The sequence below is a fragment of the Aotus nancymaae genome, unplaced genomic scaffold (assembly GCF_030222135.1).
Source record: "Aotus nancymaae isolate 86718 unplaced genomic scaffold, 86718_ANA_hifiasm-v0.15.2.pri h1tg000090l, whole genome shotgun sequence".
Classification (NCBI taxonomy): domain Eukaryota; kingdom Metazoa; phylum Chordata; class Mammalia; order Primates; family Aotidae; genus Aotus; species Aotus nancymaae.
In genome coordinates, this window is record NW_026988505.1 from 6,409,972 (window position 1) to 6,424,753 (window position 14,782).

At 48.1% G+C, this 14,782-nt stretch overlaps 1 protein-coding gene and 1 pseudogene across 1 annotated transcript in view; both read left to right on the plus strand.

Moving 5' to 3' along the window:
- The window catches only part of ERICH1 (glutamate rich 1), a 55,346-nt gene extending 47,756 nt beyond the window's left edge, over nucleotides 1-7,590 (plus strand). The window contains exons 4-6 of the mRNA XM_012458688.3: nucleotides 845-1,534; nucleotides 4,211-4,405; nucleotides 7,110-7,590. Of these exons, the coding sequence (XP_012314111.2) occupies nucleotides 845-1,534; nucleotides 4,211-4,405; nucleotides 7,110-7,183 (959 nt within the window). The 3' untranslated portion in view covers nucleotides 7,184-7,590. The remainder of the gene's footprint in view (nucleotides 1-844; nucleotides 1,535-4,210; nucleotides 4,406-7,109) is intronic.
- On the plus strand, nucleotides 7,336-11,589 carry LOC135271797 (uncharacterized; annotated as a pseudogene).
- The last annotated feature ends 3,193 nt before the right edge of the window (nucleotides 11,590-14,782 follow it).

Consider the following 14,782-nt stretch of genomic DNA (forward strand, 5'->3'; position numbering starts at 1 on the left):
TATTTACACCAGGGAAATTAGCAGAGGGGATGACTCCGGGCTTTTCAGAGAGCTGGTTGTTAGCCCTTTACCAGCACACCACCAACCTATGCTGTCTGTAAACCAACTTCTGCCAACATAGAGTCCAGCTGAGCCTTCGTGTCAAAACGCAACCTGTTGCTAACTCAGATGGGCAAGGCATCATTACTTAATTTTTATTCTCATGCACAAGTAACTTTAGAAGGGACTAAACTGTTAAAAAGACCAGGCACAGTGGCTCACGCCTGTAATCCCAGCACTTTGGGAGGCTGAGGCGGGTGGATCACTTGAGGTTGGGAGTTCAAAACCAGCTTAATCAACATGGTGAAACCCCGTCTCTACTGAAAATACAAAAATTAGCCACGCATGGTGGCGCATGCCTGTAGTCCCAGCTTCTCGGGAGTCTGAGGCATGCAAATCGCTTGAACCTGGGAGGCAGAGTTTGCAGGGAGCCTAGCTCGTGCCACTGTACTCCAGCCTGGGAGACAGAGTGAGATTCTGTTTCAGGGAAAAAAAAAGAAAAGCAGTAACTTGTCCATCCTTCAAAACACCATATATTATGATTGTGGCATCTGTGAGTGTGTATACATCTAAATGAGCCTTTTATGGAAAAAACAGTAGGCTGCTAATTTATATTATTGTTAGTCCTAGGAACTTTGATGGTGTAATTACTGTGAGGTAAAGTTGAGAATCACCGAAGTAAATAGTGTAAACTCTTTTTCTACTAAAACTGCAAGATCCTGATGGAAAATATATTTAGTTTAATACGTTTCTTATGGTTTTGTTGTACTGAAAATTGTTGTAAAATTTGAATTTTTTTTAACAGATCCAGATCCTCATGACCAACCAAAGAGAAGAAGAATTAGGAAGCATAAATCAAGAAAAAATTTTAAAAATCCCAATAATGTTCTTGTAGAACAAGTAGAATTAGAGAAACAGCAGCATCTTTCACAGGAGAAATCTCAGCAACAGTACACAGATGGCCCCACAATAAGCAAAAATAAAAAAAGGAAACTGAAAAAGAAACAGCAAATTAAAAGGAAGAAAGCAGTCGGCTTGGTAACAAAGGCTGCTGGTATCAATTTCATGTATCAGCCGGAGGAGAGCAGCAGTGAAGGGGCAGATGTGGGAGAGGCTAGTGAGGAGGGAGGTGCAGACACCAACGAGGAAGACCTGACGCTGGCCAGGGAGGAAGATGTTAAAGACACCGGGGAGGAGGCGGGTGTGGACACTGGGGAGGAGAAGGATGGTGCAGAGGACAGCGAGGAAGCCCCAACATCAGCTGGGGAGGAGGATGGTCCAGAGACCAGGGAGGAAGCCCCCACACCGGCTGGGGAGGAAGAGGGTGCAGACACCAGCGAGGAAGCCCTGACACCAGCCGGGGAGGAAGACGTTCAAGACACCGAGGAGGAGGATGGTGTAGACGCCAATCAGGAAGATGATGAAATTACCAATGAAAAGGCAGATAGCATTCTAAATTTTTTGAAGTCAACACAAAAAATGTATTTCTATGATGGTATGTTTTTTACTGGTTTTCTCTTGCATAGTGACATCCACTTAAAAGTTTGTTAAAAGAAATAAATATAATGCTTAAATGTCAAAACATACGTTAAAAATATTCAAGGTAAATAATTAGTTATAAGGCAAAGATGAGAAGATGTATGTGCTTTCCACCAGTGATGTGGATGGCACATCACACGATGTGCCCCAGCATACCCAGAGACGTGGCACAGCTGTGGCAGGCTGTGACACCGAGGGCGGCTGGCCCCGTGTTCTCCATGCCTCTAAGGTCAGGTCTGGGAGTGTGTTGGCATCCAGGCTGTATTTCTAAACAAAAGTAAATCCAGATTGGAGGTTTTGATGGGCTGAGCTCGCCTTCATAAGCTGACCGAGAGCTGAAGGAAACACAGCTTGTGCCTTTAGGACAGATTTCATTTTCTCGTCCACATAGAATTCAGTTACGACTTCTCAGCAGGCATTTTTGTGCAGTTGTTTGTACTGATGTAAGATATGGGTGACAAACGTAGTCATGTTTATCATCCATGTAATGTCATGGATGGCACTTGCTTGCATTTGTACTACACTTTGCTGACAGCTGACCCAGGGATGCCTGGCTGCCCCTTACATCCATGGATGTAAGATATGGGTGATAAACGTAGTCATGTTTATCATCCATGTAATGTCATGGATGGCGCTTGCTTGCATTTGCACTACACTTTGCTGACAGCTGACCTAGGGATGCCTGGCTGCCCCAGAACAGAGGTGCTCCCTGTGGACTCTTCCTGGCTTTTTTCTCTTAATTGTTTTTATACTTTTTAGTTTTTGTGGGTACAGGTGTCTTTTCGATGACATTACCAGCAGGTTCAGGTTAATGTGGTGGGTTTAGCAAATCCAGATTTAAGCACAGCATTTGATGGTGCTTTTGTGAGCAAGATTGAGAAATATTAGCTATATGATAATTTGGGCCGTAAGTAACTGATTTAGACAATGATGCAGAAGTACCATTGTTAATAGAGTGATTTAAACACCAAGAGTACTCTAGCCTCTTCCTCTTTAGCGTTTTTCTCGGCAGATTGTATTGACAAATTGAAAACAAATAAACAAATATCCAAATGGCACATCAGGAACACATGGCTAAGACACTGCTCAGAGGTTAGAGCTGGGCGGGTGGGCTCAGGAGGCTCACAGGTCAGAGCCGGGGCTGGTGGGTGCAGAGGTCGGAGAACAGAACCCAACACTACATGGCTTCCCTTAGAGGCTTTGCCCAATTCTGAAGCTGTGGATGGAAGATGAGAAGCCACACAGAAAGCCTCAGAATAACAGCGGCCTCTTGGCCATCTTGAGGTGCTGATCAGATGACAATCAGCCTGACCCTCAAGCCCATCAGAGTAGGGCAGCCCAGAGGCAGATGACTGTGCCCCAAATGTGTGGCCGTCCTGGAGTCAGCTCAGTCCCCGCGTGGTCCAGGGAATCCACTCCTACTCTGTCTGCCTGGCAGAGCAAAGGGTGCGTCCTCTAAAGTATTGTCATCCTAGATCTCCGCAATCTTTCCTACGCATTCAGTAACAATTTACCAGGCGTGCTACGAGACAGGACCACAGCACCAAAAACCATTAGAAAGACAGGAGAGTCAGAGTGGGAGATACTGATGTTATCAGACAAGGAGCTTAAGATAAGGGGAAAAAAGAGGAAAAACTGGAGCATTTCAAGGTAGTTTGAATTTATTAAGATAATCAAATGGAAATTTTAGGCCTGAGAAATATCATAACTAAAATTCAGGCCTCAAAAGCCAGGTAAACAGCAAATGAGAGTTGGCATAAAAGAGAATTAGTGACTGGGAAGACAGGTCAAAGAAAGTCTCTAGAAGGCAGGGTGGAGAGAAGAGGCTGGAAGACATGGGAAAGAGCCCAGCAGACACGCAGCAAGCAGTCCAGTGTCCCCGAAACAGGCCCAGGTGGAGAGGACAGAGGACAGGTGGGAGTTTTACACAATTGTTAAGGGACACAGAGTCAGACATTGAAGACATCCTGCCAACTCCAAGCAGGGTTAATGCCATAACCACCACAGTGGTTATGACATTGCAGTCAAACTGCCGAGCAGCAGCCAGAGAAACAGGACCAGCAGCCGGACACAGGCTGCCGTTTCGATGGAAGCAGTGGCAGTCGGGGGCTTGTTTTCCATTTTCCCTGGTATCTTCTAAACAGGCACAGTCTGATTCTTTTTTTAAGCTATGTGACATGGACATGGAGAGCCTGATGTCGTTGTCTGGTTGGTCCTGCTGCTGTTCGTGACGTTGAGTCGAGTGTGGGACAGGGAAGGCATTTCACCGACAGACGTAGACGGGCCAGGTTTCCACAGTCGTTCATGCAGTGCTGTCTTCTCCTCATTGACTTTTCAGAGCTCTGTTCTGATTCTGTCTTCCGGTAGCTTCTTATCTCCCAGACGTCTCATTCTATGTGGAAGCGTAGCTTTGAGGCTTTCCTTAAGAGAGTAAAGCTTATCTTTAGTTTATAGAAATAAAAACAAAACTCTGTTTCCAAGCAAAACTCTGTTTCTGGTAGCTTCTTATCTCCCAGACATCTCATTCTATGTGGAAGCATAGCTTTGAGGCTTTCCTTAAGAGAGTAAAGCTTATCTTTAGTTTATAGAAATAAAAACAAAACTGTTTCCAAGCAAAACTGACTTTATGTAGGTGTCTCCAGGGATGCAGCTTCGGCCGTCCTTGCGGGTGCCGCCGACGAGCTGCTGGGGCGTCTTGCCTCGCACACCATGCAGCCCTCAGATGTGTCCATCCTGCACCACATGAAAACGCTGCTGCTTCTGCAAGATACGGAGAGCCTGAAGCGTGCCCTGGCAATGTTCCCAGAACGTTGCTCGATGCCTCCTGGTAAGTACCGTACGATTTATCCAAGGTCCTGCTCAAGATACTCTCATCAAGTCTTGCCTCTAAAAGACTGACGCACCACCAAAACAGCAACGAGTTGGAAAATATGACACCGCACATATGGCGCAGGAGAATAGAGAAACAGGCTTCCCGCATCTCTGCTTGATATAAAAATACTTCACGTAATATACGCAGAAATGCATGTGCAGTCTAATTTTCCAGACTTGGGAGCTATCAACTCTTAGAGCCAAATTTTCCTAAGTTTAAATAGAAGTGAGTTCATTTCTCCCTGTTTTCCTTCGCCTCTACTCGTGTGGCGGGTGGTGAATTTTGCTGTCCTCCAGCTGTCTTGTACCATACCACACTCCTGATTTTCCACAGCCTTCACTGAGCGTCCTCTTCGTGCAGACTGTTGTGTGCTGGAGCAGCCAGGCTCATGTCTTCCCAGTGCCGTGTGCAGTGACACGAGCTGTGGTGAGGGTATTCAGGCCACAGAAACCTGCAAATGCCAAAAATCAGAAATCCATGCCGTTTTCTGAGAGCCATTCACCTGCACTCTACTGAGTGCAGCAAAGCAGTGCTGGCCAGGGCCGGTGCCTGGACGCGTCTGAGACACAGAGTGACGGAGACTCTGGCCGAGTTCGTGGAGGGAGTTTCAAAGTCAGTGTCAGGTGCTGTTCCTGCCCTTAGAAACCCACAGGGTTGCTGAGGGGTCACGACCAGCATGTTAGAAAAGCAGTTAACGAACAGAGTTACGTAACCATGGTGTGATGATGCCGTGGCACGGCACAGGGAGCAGGGGACCGCTGGCACCTTGATGCGGAAGCGGGGCCCAGGGGTGACAGTGGAGGAGGGAGGAGGAGCCCCACTCAAAGCAGGCCGTGCTCCTTGAGGATGCGCCTGTGTGTGAGGGAGGGGCGGGCCGCGAACCTTATCTCTTTGTTCGTGGTTGGTTGTCAGGCCTCTTACAGCAAGTACTTAACAAACGTAGATTTCCACAAGAAGGTTTATCTCAAGCCGCAAAAAGCCAATTTTATTAAACTGATAGGAGGTCTTTATGAAACATGAAAGTAAGCCATTTTAAATTTTAAATTTTTTCAATTTTTGTTCTGTTTCTCACACTTGAGGCTTTTGTGAAATTCACCAGAAGAGTTTTGGTACTTGTGGGAAATTTAGCAGAACCCTCAATATTAAAATAACTTGTTTCTTATATTAAGATCATCACAGGTTTGTGGACATCACATTGTGTTAAGCCACTGATAGAACTAAACTCGTGCATGTAACCTGTTTTCTGTAAGAAAGGATTCCTTCGCTTAAAGTTTTCTACGTCAAACTATTTTATGAAATAAAATTTTATAAACAAGCTTCATTTTCACACACTGTATTTGTTGAATGCAGATGTGGCCTGTACGAGTCTTGAAGTTAAAGGTTTTTTCCATAAAACTAGCTTAGGAGTTGAGTTAGTCACTGTGTCTCTCACCTCTGCAGGATGAGCACAGAGGCCTTCACGTTTCAAAAGCAGCCGTGGCAGTTTCCTGACGGTTGCATCTCCTCTCCCTCCTCTCTGGTGCAGCAGTTACTTCCTCAGTCGTTGGGGCTGCATTCAGCTGGGATGCCAGCATTGGGGCAGAGCTCTCACGCGTACGTGAGATTTTATTACACACGCTTCTCATCGGTGGTAGCTCACACGTACGTGAGGTTTTATTACACACACTCCTCATTGGTGGTATCGCACGTGGACGTGAAGTTTTATTGCACACGTTCATCATCGGTGGTAGCTCTCATGCATATGTGACGTTTTATTACACACTTCATCGGTGGTAGCTTGCGTGCGTGATGTTTTAATGCACACATTATTCAGTGGTAGCTCATGCATACGTGACATTTTATTAGACACGCTCCTCATCAGTGGTAGCCTCCACTCCTTGAGTGTTTCTCACGCTCGCACTGTGAAGTGGGGATTTCTGAATATCATCCTCCTCTAACCCTCTGCGTGGTAATTCGATTTTTATCATCCTGACTGTTCGGGCTTTCAGAGCTCAGGCAACTTGCCCTGGGCGGGATGGAGCCAGCCTGGGGGAAGTGTGGATGGGGCTTCCGTGGCCTGTCCTTCGCTCTCTGTGGTTGGAAACTTTAGAGCAGTAGATTCCAGGTGCAGCATTCAGGACCCTGACAAGTGATAAAACTTGGGCGAGTCTTCACTGGCAGCCAGTGTCCACCCATGAGGCCCCGAGGGTTGGTGGTGACGTCACGACTGCTTTTGGCCTCCTGGCTTGGGCGCTGCACAGCCCTGTGGTGTCTTACTGAGGGTTCCGCTTCTGGCTTTGTTCTAGCTGTTCTCCCTTGACATAAACATCTATGTCCTTTGCATTTCAATTTGTAGGGGATTTTCTTTCAGGTCTGATTTTAAGCCTGTAGCATTGCACTGTGATGTTTTGAAGTTCAAGTGTAATAGGACCAGTGACCCAGGGGTTCATACCCAAGTGAAATGCACATACTCAGAATTGGGCCGCTCTTTTGCCATGTCAGTGATATAATGCGTGGTTAACAGTGTAACGTGTCACGGTCAACATCAGCTCTATACCGGGGCTGCATTTCATTAGATCATTTCAGAGTTCACTTTGGGCCCAGAGGCTCATGTCTACGTAACTTATAATTTTTTGGTCTTTGCTTTATTTTTGTTTTCTTTCTGTTTTTTACTTTCCAGACCATGCCAGAGTAATCTCAGCTTTCTTCAGTTACTGGCTCACACATATCCTTCCTGAGAACAGCAGTGAGTGAAATGGAATATCTCTTTAAGAAGAGCTCATCTTTAACAACAACAAAAAAAACATAAAAGATAAATGTGAAATGGGCTGAGAATGAGTTCTCTGGGAACTTGAAAGATGTTTCTGCCACATTATTTATTCATGTGTTTGTTCCTGATGGGAGAGATGCCATCTGAGGCTTCGGATGAGAAATTGGGGTAAAATTGAAATTTTTCACTTATTTGCAATTATATATGTCTTGAATTACTACATAAAACTTGATTCCGTTTTTCTAATTATTACAAAAGTTGAAAATGGACATTCTGTGAAGTTAAACTGTATGGTTTGAAGCTCTTATACTTTTATAAGTTTTGAATCACCTTGTATCTGAAACTCTCTGTTTTGAGAATGTTTTCTGCGTATTAAAATGTTCTAGTTTAAGTAGTTTGATTATAGTTGAATTTCTCTTTTTCTCTACTGTGCGAATAATATCAAGAACCGATTTTTCCTGTTTTGACTTTCTTTTCTGTCATAGAAGCAGGCATCAGTTCTTAGTATTACTAAGTTTGAAAAGCCTCAGTCAATTAGTACAACATTTTAAGAGGGCAATGGCTCTATGAAAAAATTTTTATTATGGTAAAATATACGTAACATACGGCTCCATTTTAGTCATTTTTAGGTGCATACTTCAAGGCATCATGTGCATTTGCTGTGCTGTGCGGGGCCCACACACTCGTCCTGTTTGTGGTGCGAGCGTGCCCCTGTGCCTTCCAGGACCCACGTGTGGACTGTCCCGCCTATGAGCACTGTGTCCCACATGCTGTGTGCTCCCCGTCTACCTCCCTGTCCCACTGTGAGTGTCCGTGTCCCAGATGCTGTGTGGGTGCCCCTCTCCCTCCCTGTCCCATTGTGAGTGTCTGTGTCTCAGATGCTGTGTGGGTGCCCGTCTCCCTCCCTATCCCACCTGCGAACACCATGTCCCAGATGCTATGTGGATGTTTATCTCCCTTCCTCTCAGGAGTGGAACCTCAGGGTCGCCTGGTGATGGCGACATTCTATGGGGCAGCCAGGCAGGCTGCTGGGCTCCCCATGACCCCCATGCTGGTCACTCCTCACTTTCCTGATCAGGGCCATTCTGATGGGGGACGTGTCTGCTCAGGGGTGCTGCCTACTTCTATCTGTCTTTGGAGAGTGCCTGCGCAAAGCTGATGCTCTGGTGGGCAGTGTGGAAGGAAGAAGCCCTGGCGTCCCTCCCAGCCCCCATCCTTCCAGTTCCCTCCAGGTCCCTAAGAATTTTCTCTTCCACAAGCGGGAACCTTCTGGAAGCAGGTGAAACAGGGATGTTTCTGGCTCTGGGGACTGTCCCCTTGGATCTGTTGGCTGTGCAGTGTCCCAGGCCTGACAGGCTGCTGGAGCACAGGCGCATGGCAGCAACTGTCACTCTTTGCAGCATCACCCGAGCACAGGGCGCAGCATGCTCCAGACGGGACTCCCAGGAGGTCACACTCGAAGCAGGAGCCGCAGGCGCCACTGCTCTGCAGTCTTTCAGCCTGAGGGGACCTGTGGTCATCTATGGGGAGTCCTGCCCAGCCCCCCTGCTTCCTTTAACTCTGGAGGCTTCAGGAGGCATCAGAGTGGCCGGGAGCCCCTCATCCCACAGGAAGAACCCACGCGGCTATGGCAGCGCCCACGCCGGACTCCTGCTTCCACCGAGAACCCCCATGGCCCCATGGAACCTGGGATCCCAGAGGCATCAGCCTACAAACTTTCTGTTTAAATGCTTCTTAATTAAAAGCATGTGCTTTGCTAATATGAACAAAAATTCAATATTGGCAGACTCTTAATTTTCATGTTGTTTACGTCCAATGTGTGTCTTTTAATTACGGAGCGTCTCCACCTTCTCCATGCTCTGAACGTGAATACACGATGGCAGGGGCGGTGGGTGATGTGCAGACCTTTTCCTGGGTTCCACAGAATCCCTGTAGACTTGCTTTGTGCTTTGATGATCCCCCATGGTTTTACTTTGTGAAACCTTCTGCATTCATTTTCCGGAGCCTGAGAATAGTGAGAACGGGGTGCATTCGAGCAGGTGGGGTGCTAAGGGTTAATTCGTTTTGCGTATCATTCTGACTCCAAAAAGAAAACAGCATCTTCTACAAAAGCAAATAGATCTTGTCTCTAATACATCAGCATAGATAAGACAATCTGTTTATTCCACTGTGTTTGAAGTTGGATAATAATTAGATCAATTTATCTTCTACAATAGTGCAAAATACTCAGTTCATGTAATTTATTTTCTGTAAACCATGTCAGTTAAGACAGTCAGAGAAGGAAGCACTAGGGAACATGAAGAGTTGTCGTCAGGTTGCTAATATTAAGACAATTGTGCCTAGAAGGAAAAAAACACAGAATTTCTGAGCCCATCCATACTGCCTGCACCCTGGGGCCTCCGCCTGCGTCTGCAGAGCCTGGGAAGGGAGGCCTCCCACAAGCCGGTCTCCAGTTTGCTTCCCAGGCAGAACTGTGCCATGTTTGGGAGATGCCAGGGCCCACAGGGCCAGTTCTGGGCTTCGCTTCTCTGTGCAGCTCTTGCCCCGAGTGCTCTCCAGGTCACGTGTCCTCATCCCGGGGCTCTTCAGAGAATCTCAGGAATGGGTTCCACCCGCTCCAGAATAAGAAGCGTGCACGCATCCACCCGCCTCACACCACTATTGGGTACAGCTTTGAAGGGGTCAGAAATTCCCCAAAACCTATTCAATAGGGTATTGTGGTGCAGTGAGTTCCCCACCAGGCTCCTTAGGGTGTTTGTCCACTGCCTAAACCCTGAAGGCTGAGCAGCGAACCAAGGCCACAGTGCCCGGCGGAGGAGCAGGCATCCCAAGAACCCTGAGCCAACCCGAGAGCCCCCCAGGAGAGCAGTACCATTGCTCACAGTGGCAACAAGGTGGGGAGCCCATGTGGAAGCAGCTTGGAGGCTGCAGATCTTAGCGCTGTCCCCAGGCCGCCCAGGAAGCCAGGGAGCCTGTGTGGAAGCAGCTGGGGCAGTGCTGCCCCAGGCCACCCAAGCAGGGCGTCTCCCCACCATTCTTTCATGTCTTGCTCCCTCCCAGTTGGGGCCAGGGCTAGGGATGGAGGAAACTGAATCCCAAAATTTCTCTCGTAACAAGGATTAATTAGTTGTCTTCTTCTGCGTAACAATGGCCGCAGGCACAGTGGCTTGAAAAATGACTCCATTGGCCGCCTCGCAGTGTCTGTGGATTGGGATGCGGTGTGGCCAGACTGGGCCATCCTGTCCCTGTGTGAGGGTGGGTGTCCTGCCGCAGTCCCGGCCCTGGGAGCCAAAGATGGGCCCAGCCAGAGGCCACTTGAGCATGGAGAAGGGCAGCAGCAGCCAGAGCTAAGAATGGCCTCTAGAAAGGGGCTGTGCCAGCCGCTATCTCAAACATGGTCCATGGGGATGGGCTGGGGCCCCTCCTGGATGCCCCTCGGGGGCTGGTGGGCCCAGCCTTGTATTTGGACATTGAAGGCAAATGAAATGCCAGCCAGTCAAGCCGCCTCTACCATTCTTCCTCTTCGGGAATGGCTGGGGTCGAAGGCAGTGCTCGCGTTCACATCCCTTTCTCCATGTCTGATTTGTCACAGGTCCAACAGCATCTGCGTTCTTCCTCTGAAAATCCCTCTCATTATTGCAAGGAATTCCTGCACATTACTCAGTCCTTCAATGTAACTTGGCATGGCATTTAGATCATTCTAACCTCCACCCTCACTCCTGAGGAAAAGGAGCGCATCTGACTTTCAGCTGATATACACACAGACAAACTTCATCATCAAGCCCCTATTCAAAATCCAGTGGCGAGTGATGCAGTTCCCCGTAGAGACCCAGACTGGATTCAGCCACAGGGAGGCGGTGGCACAGGAACATCACCATCTTAGACGAGCATCGCCATTTTAAGTTCTCCTTGATTAGAAACTGCCTAAATCCAGCCCCTAAACATCAGCCCAATGACTGTGAGCATGACCGTAAATCACAAATGACACCTCTGACCAGAGACATGCGAACCCCAGGATAACCTCCCCTCTGACCGGAGACATTCCAATCTTGCAATACAACTCTCCTCCACGAAGAAATATTCCTAGCCTGCAATAAGCTCCCCTCCCAGAACTCTTAAATACCTTTAGTCTGTAAGAGAAAAGGCTCCTGACCAAAAAATGTCAGCCAGAAGCCCCTCTTAGGTTTATTCTCCAAAATAAACCTGTCTTTGACCATTGAGCTCTTTTTGTGTTTCTTTCTTCTTTCTTCAACTCTTACAGTATCTATCACGTTTATTGTCATGGTTTCATATTCCACATTGCAACCAACCTTTAAAAAACTAATGTGTTGAGTTTTGCTATTGTATAAAAACATTCATATTTATTTGAGAAAGCTATTAACATACGCCCCTTTCCCATTCTGTTAAACATTTGCTAAATAATAGGAAAATTGTTCGCTGTTAAAAATTATTTTTCTCTGAAATGTGTTATTTATGTTAACCTATAAGGAGCTTATTGTTTATCTTAAATGAATTACTACATAATGTTTAAGTTTCTGCTTTGGCTTCTAGGGTGGAGCGTGCTGGGGGTCTCCCCAGGGCTCTTCAGAATGAGGGATCCTGAGGCCAGAAGTCCAGGAACCATGCTGTGCACCGTGTGGCACAACACTAGCCAGGGCCCCTTGCAGAAATCCTATCCCAGGCCTGCAGCAGGAAAGACATGGCATGGATGGGAATGTCCATTATTCCCAGAGGCAAGGAAGCCCCAAACTTCGACACTTGTCAGTGATAGGGAAGGCAGCGTGAAGCCTCCCAGGGGTGAGCCCTGGCTGATTTCAGCCTCAGCACGAACCAGGACATTAATAGGGGATGACTCATTACAAAGGGCAGCGTAACGCGTGGTGCATCACCTGTAGCACCAGGGCGAGGGTGGGGAAGGTTGGGAGGAGAAAGTTCCACTTCTCACAAACAACGCAGGGCAAACATAGAGATGACAGAATTAGAAAAGTGCATTGTTGTTCCCAAGAGAATAAGCGAACCCAACAAGGATGGTCCGGATGCTAAAATCACTGGGTCACATATTTTGGGGAAGAAGAGAATCCCGAAGCCTCCCCTTACCCCGCAGGTGACACAGATTTCAAAGGGGAAGAGCAGCTTTGCAGGGGGGATCCAGCTGTCGGCACTGAGCACCCGGATGGGAGGCTCTTAGGAGAAAACAGAAAAGGAACTGAGGGGTTTAGAAGATGCTTTGGAGTGAGGGGCATACCCCTCTGAGGACCATGCCAGCAGCAAGGCCACTTAAAGAGGATGTAAGAATGGCTGTGGTGGTCAAGGTCAGTTCAGGCCTGGCAGGCAGCTCTGCAGCCTGATTTTAGGGGAGTTCTCAGGCCGGGCCATGAGTCTGCAGGCACAGAGACAGGCCCTGCAGTGTCACCCGTGGAGGCCAATGAGGGGGCCCTGGTGTCCACTTGGGCAGGGGGAGAGTCCTGCTGGGACCAGGTGTGGCTGTGAGATCAGCACCGTGGGCGGGCGGGCAGCACCGTGGGCAGTCTCTGCACCTGCGCTTGTGGAGAATAAAGGAAGACAGGACAGGATGTGTCATGTAAAACATCGTCTTGAGTTAAAATGAGGCATATACAATAGCAATTCCGCAGGAATGTATTTAAATAATACACTGTCTGCTGTATGTGACTGCGCGTGAGAGAGGAGTGGAATGAGAGTGGGGCACAGAGGAAAGAAGGAAGGAATGCAGAGGACGGAATGAACGCAGATAAGGAGCGAGCAAGCCAGAGAAAAGGCTACACGCACACCCAGAATGATCCCTGTGATGAAGGTTGCTGCGGGATCCACTCAGCCCCTGGGTCCCAGCAACTGACTGCAGGAAAGAGGAAGAGAGGAGCTCCTGCGAGGCAGGTGCCAGCGCCCCGTCGTCCAGAGCACGAAACCGCACTTAGATAGGAACGTATGTCTATGTGAAGACGAGTGAAAGTCCTATTTATCCATCCTGGACATGCTGACATACAGAATTCTCGGCAGCTTCACTATTTGTGTGTTGGATTTGCTTACAACCTGCCTGTGGCATGAGGGTGTCTGAGCCGAAGAGTGAAAGAGAGTTTTAGAGTAAGTCAGACAGCGACTGTCTCCTGTCTAGAGAAAGCAAGTGCTTGCTCTTAGGAAGGGTTAGGCAAAGCTGAAGAAGCAAACCCAACCCGACGCCGCCACTCTTGCGAGTGCACTGGGAGTGGCTTGCTCTGAGGTGGTGCGTCTGGGCTCCCGCGGAGACTGCTCGAAGTCAGTTTTCCCTTTTGTTCTCCGTGGCTTTCTGTGGTGAGTTGGGCTGCAGGGAATTTGTTACTAAAGATAATTAAAGTGCCCAAGTGAGCACAGGGGAGAACTCCCCAGGGGGCTGGCATCCAGCCCGAGATGATTTGGTCACCACAAACAAAGCCATTGTGACCCACTGGCTCTCACTTGGCAGGTATTTCCACTCTGGGTCCCCACTGGGGGGACAGCAGCCACAGGGGGTCCTCTTCTGGGGCAAACCCATGGTGTAGCCACCTGCACTGACACCACAGACACTACTGCCCGCCCCTCACAGCCACAGGGACACTGTGGTGTCAGCCCAGTCCCTGTGGGGACACCTCTGTGGCAGCCTTGCGGGGGGCATCACCTAAGCCATCTCTGCTAGCTGCCGGTGGGTAGTTCCTTTCCATCTTTCCGCTCAGTGTGTGTCTTTACCTAGTTGCCAATACTGCATCCATAATATTTAGATTTATTTAACACTGTGGTCAACATTTTTTAATGTATAAGGCACATATAGAAAAGTACATAAGCCATAATGTCACAGCTCCTTGAATTCTCACAAAATGCCCAGCCCCCTGTAACCCACACGCAGATCGGGAGCAGCCCTCCCCAGCGCTGCAGGCCCTCTCGTCCCCTCCCGGCCCCACCTCTCAGGTCACTCCAGGTTTTCCCTTCCCAAGCTTCTGAAGGAGCTTCCTGACCTCCATCCTAAAGGTGGCACAATCTGCTATAAGTTAGCGGGCCTCAGTTAACTTAGCTATTCCTTTATTTGTGAACTGTTGCGTTGCCTTAGGATAAACAGAGTCTTAAAGCTGTTGGCATATTTTGCATTATTTTCTTATTTAAATGGAAAGAACTGGGGCTTTTGAGGCATAGTCTAGTACACTTTAAAAATATGTTTTTATTGTGATAAAATACACATACTGTAAAATTCACATTTTAAAATGTAGCGTTCCCAAACCTAAGCCCCGTCCCCATTAGACGGGAATTCCGCATCCCCTTCCCCGTGCCTGGCAGCCACATTATGCCTTCTGTCTCTGTGGCGCCAACTCCTCGGGGGCCTCCCCTCAGTGCACCCCTGCAAGACTCATCCTTCTGTGACTGGCTTATTTCACCCAGCATAACATCCTCAGGGCTCACCGTGTTCCAGCCTGGGTCCAGATTCCCTTCCTTTTTAAGGCTGAATCATATTCCATTTGTTAAAAGAAACACTTCAACTGAATTAAATTTAAAGGAATTTAATTGAGCAATGAATGATTCATGAATCAGGCAGCGCCAGAATCACAGCAGATTCAGAGAGA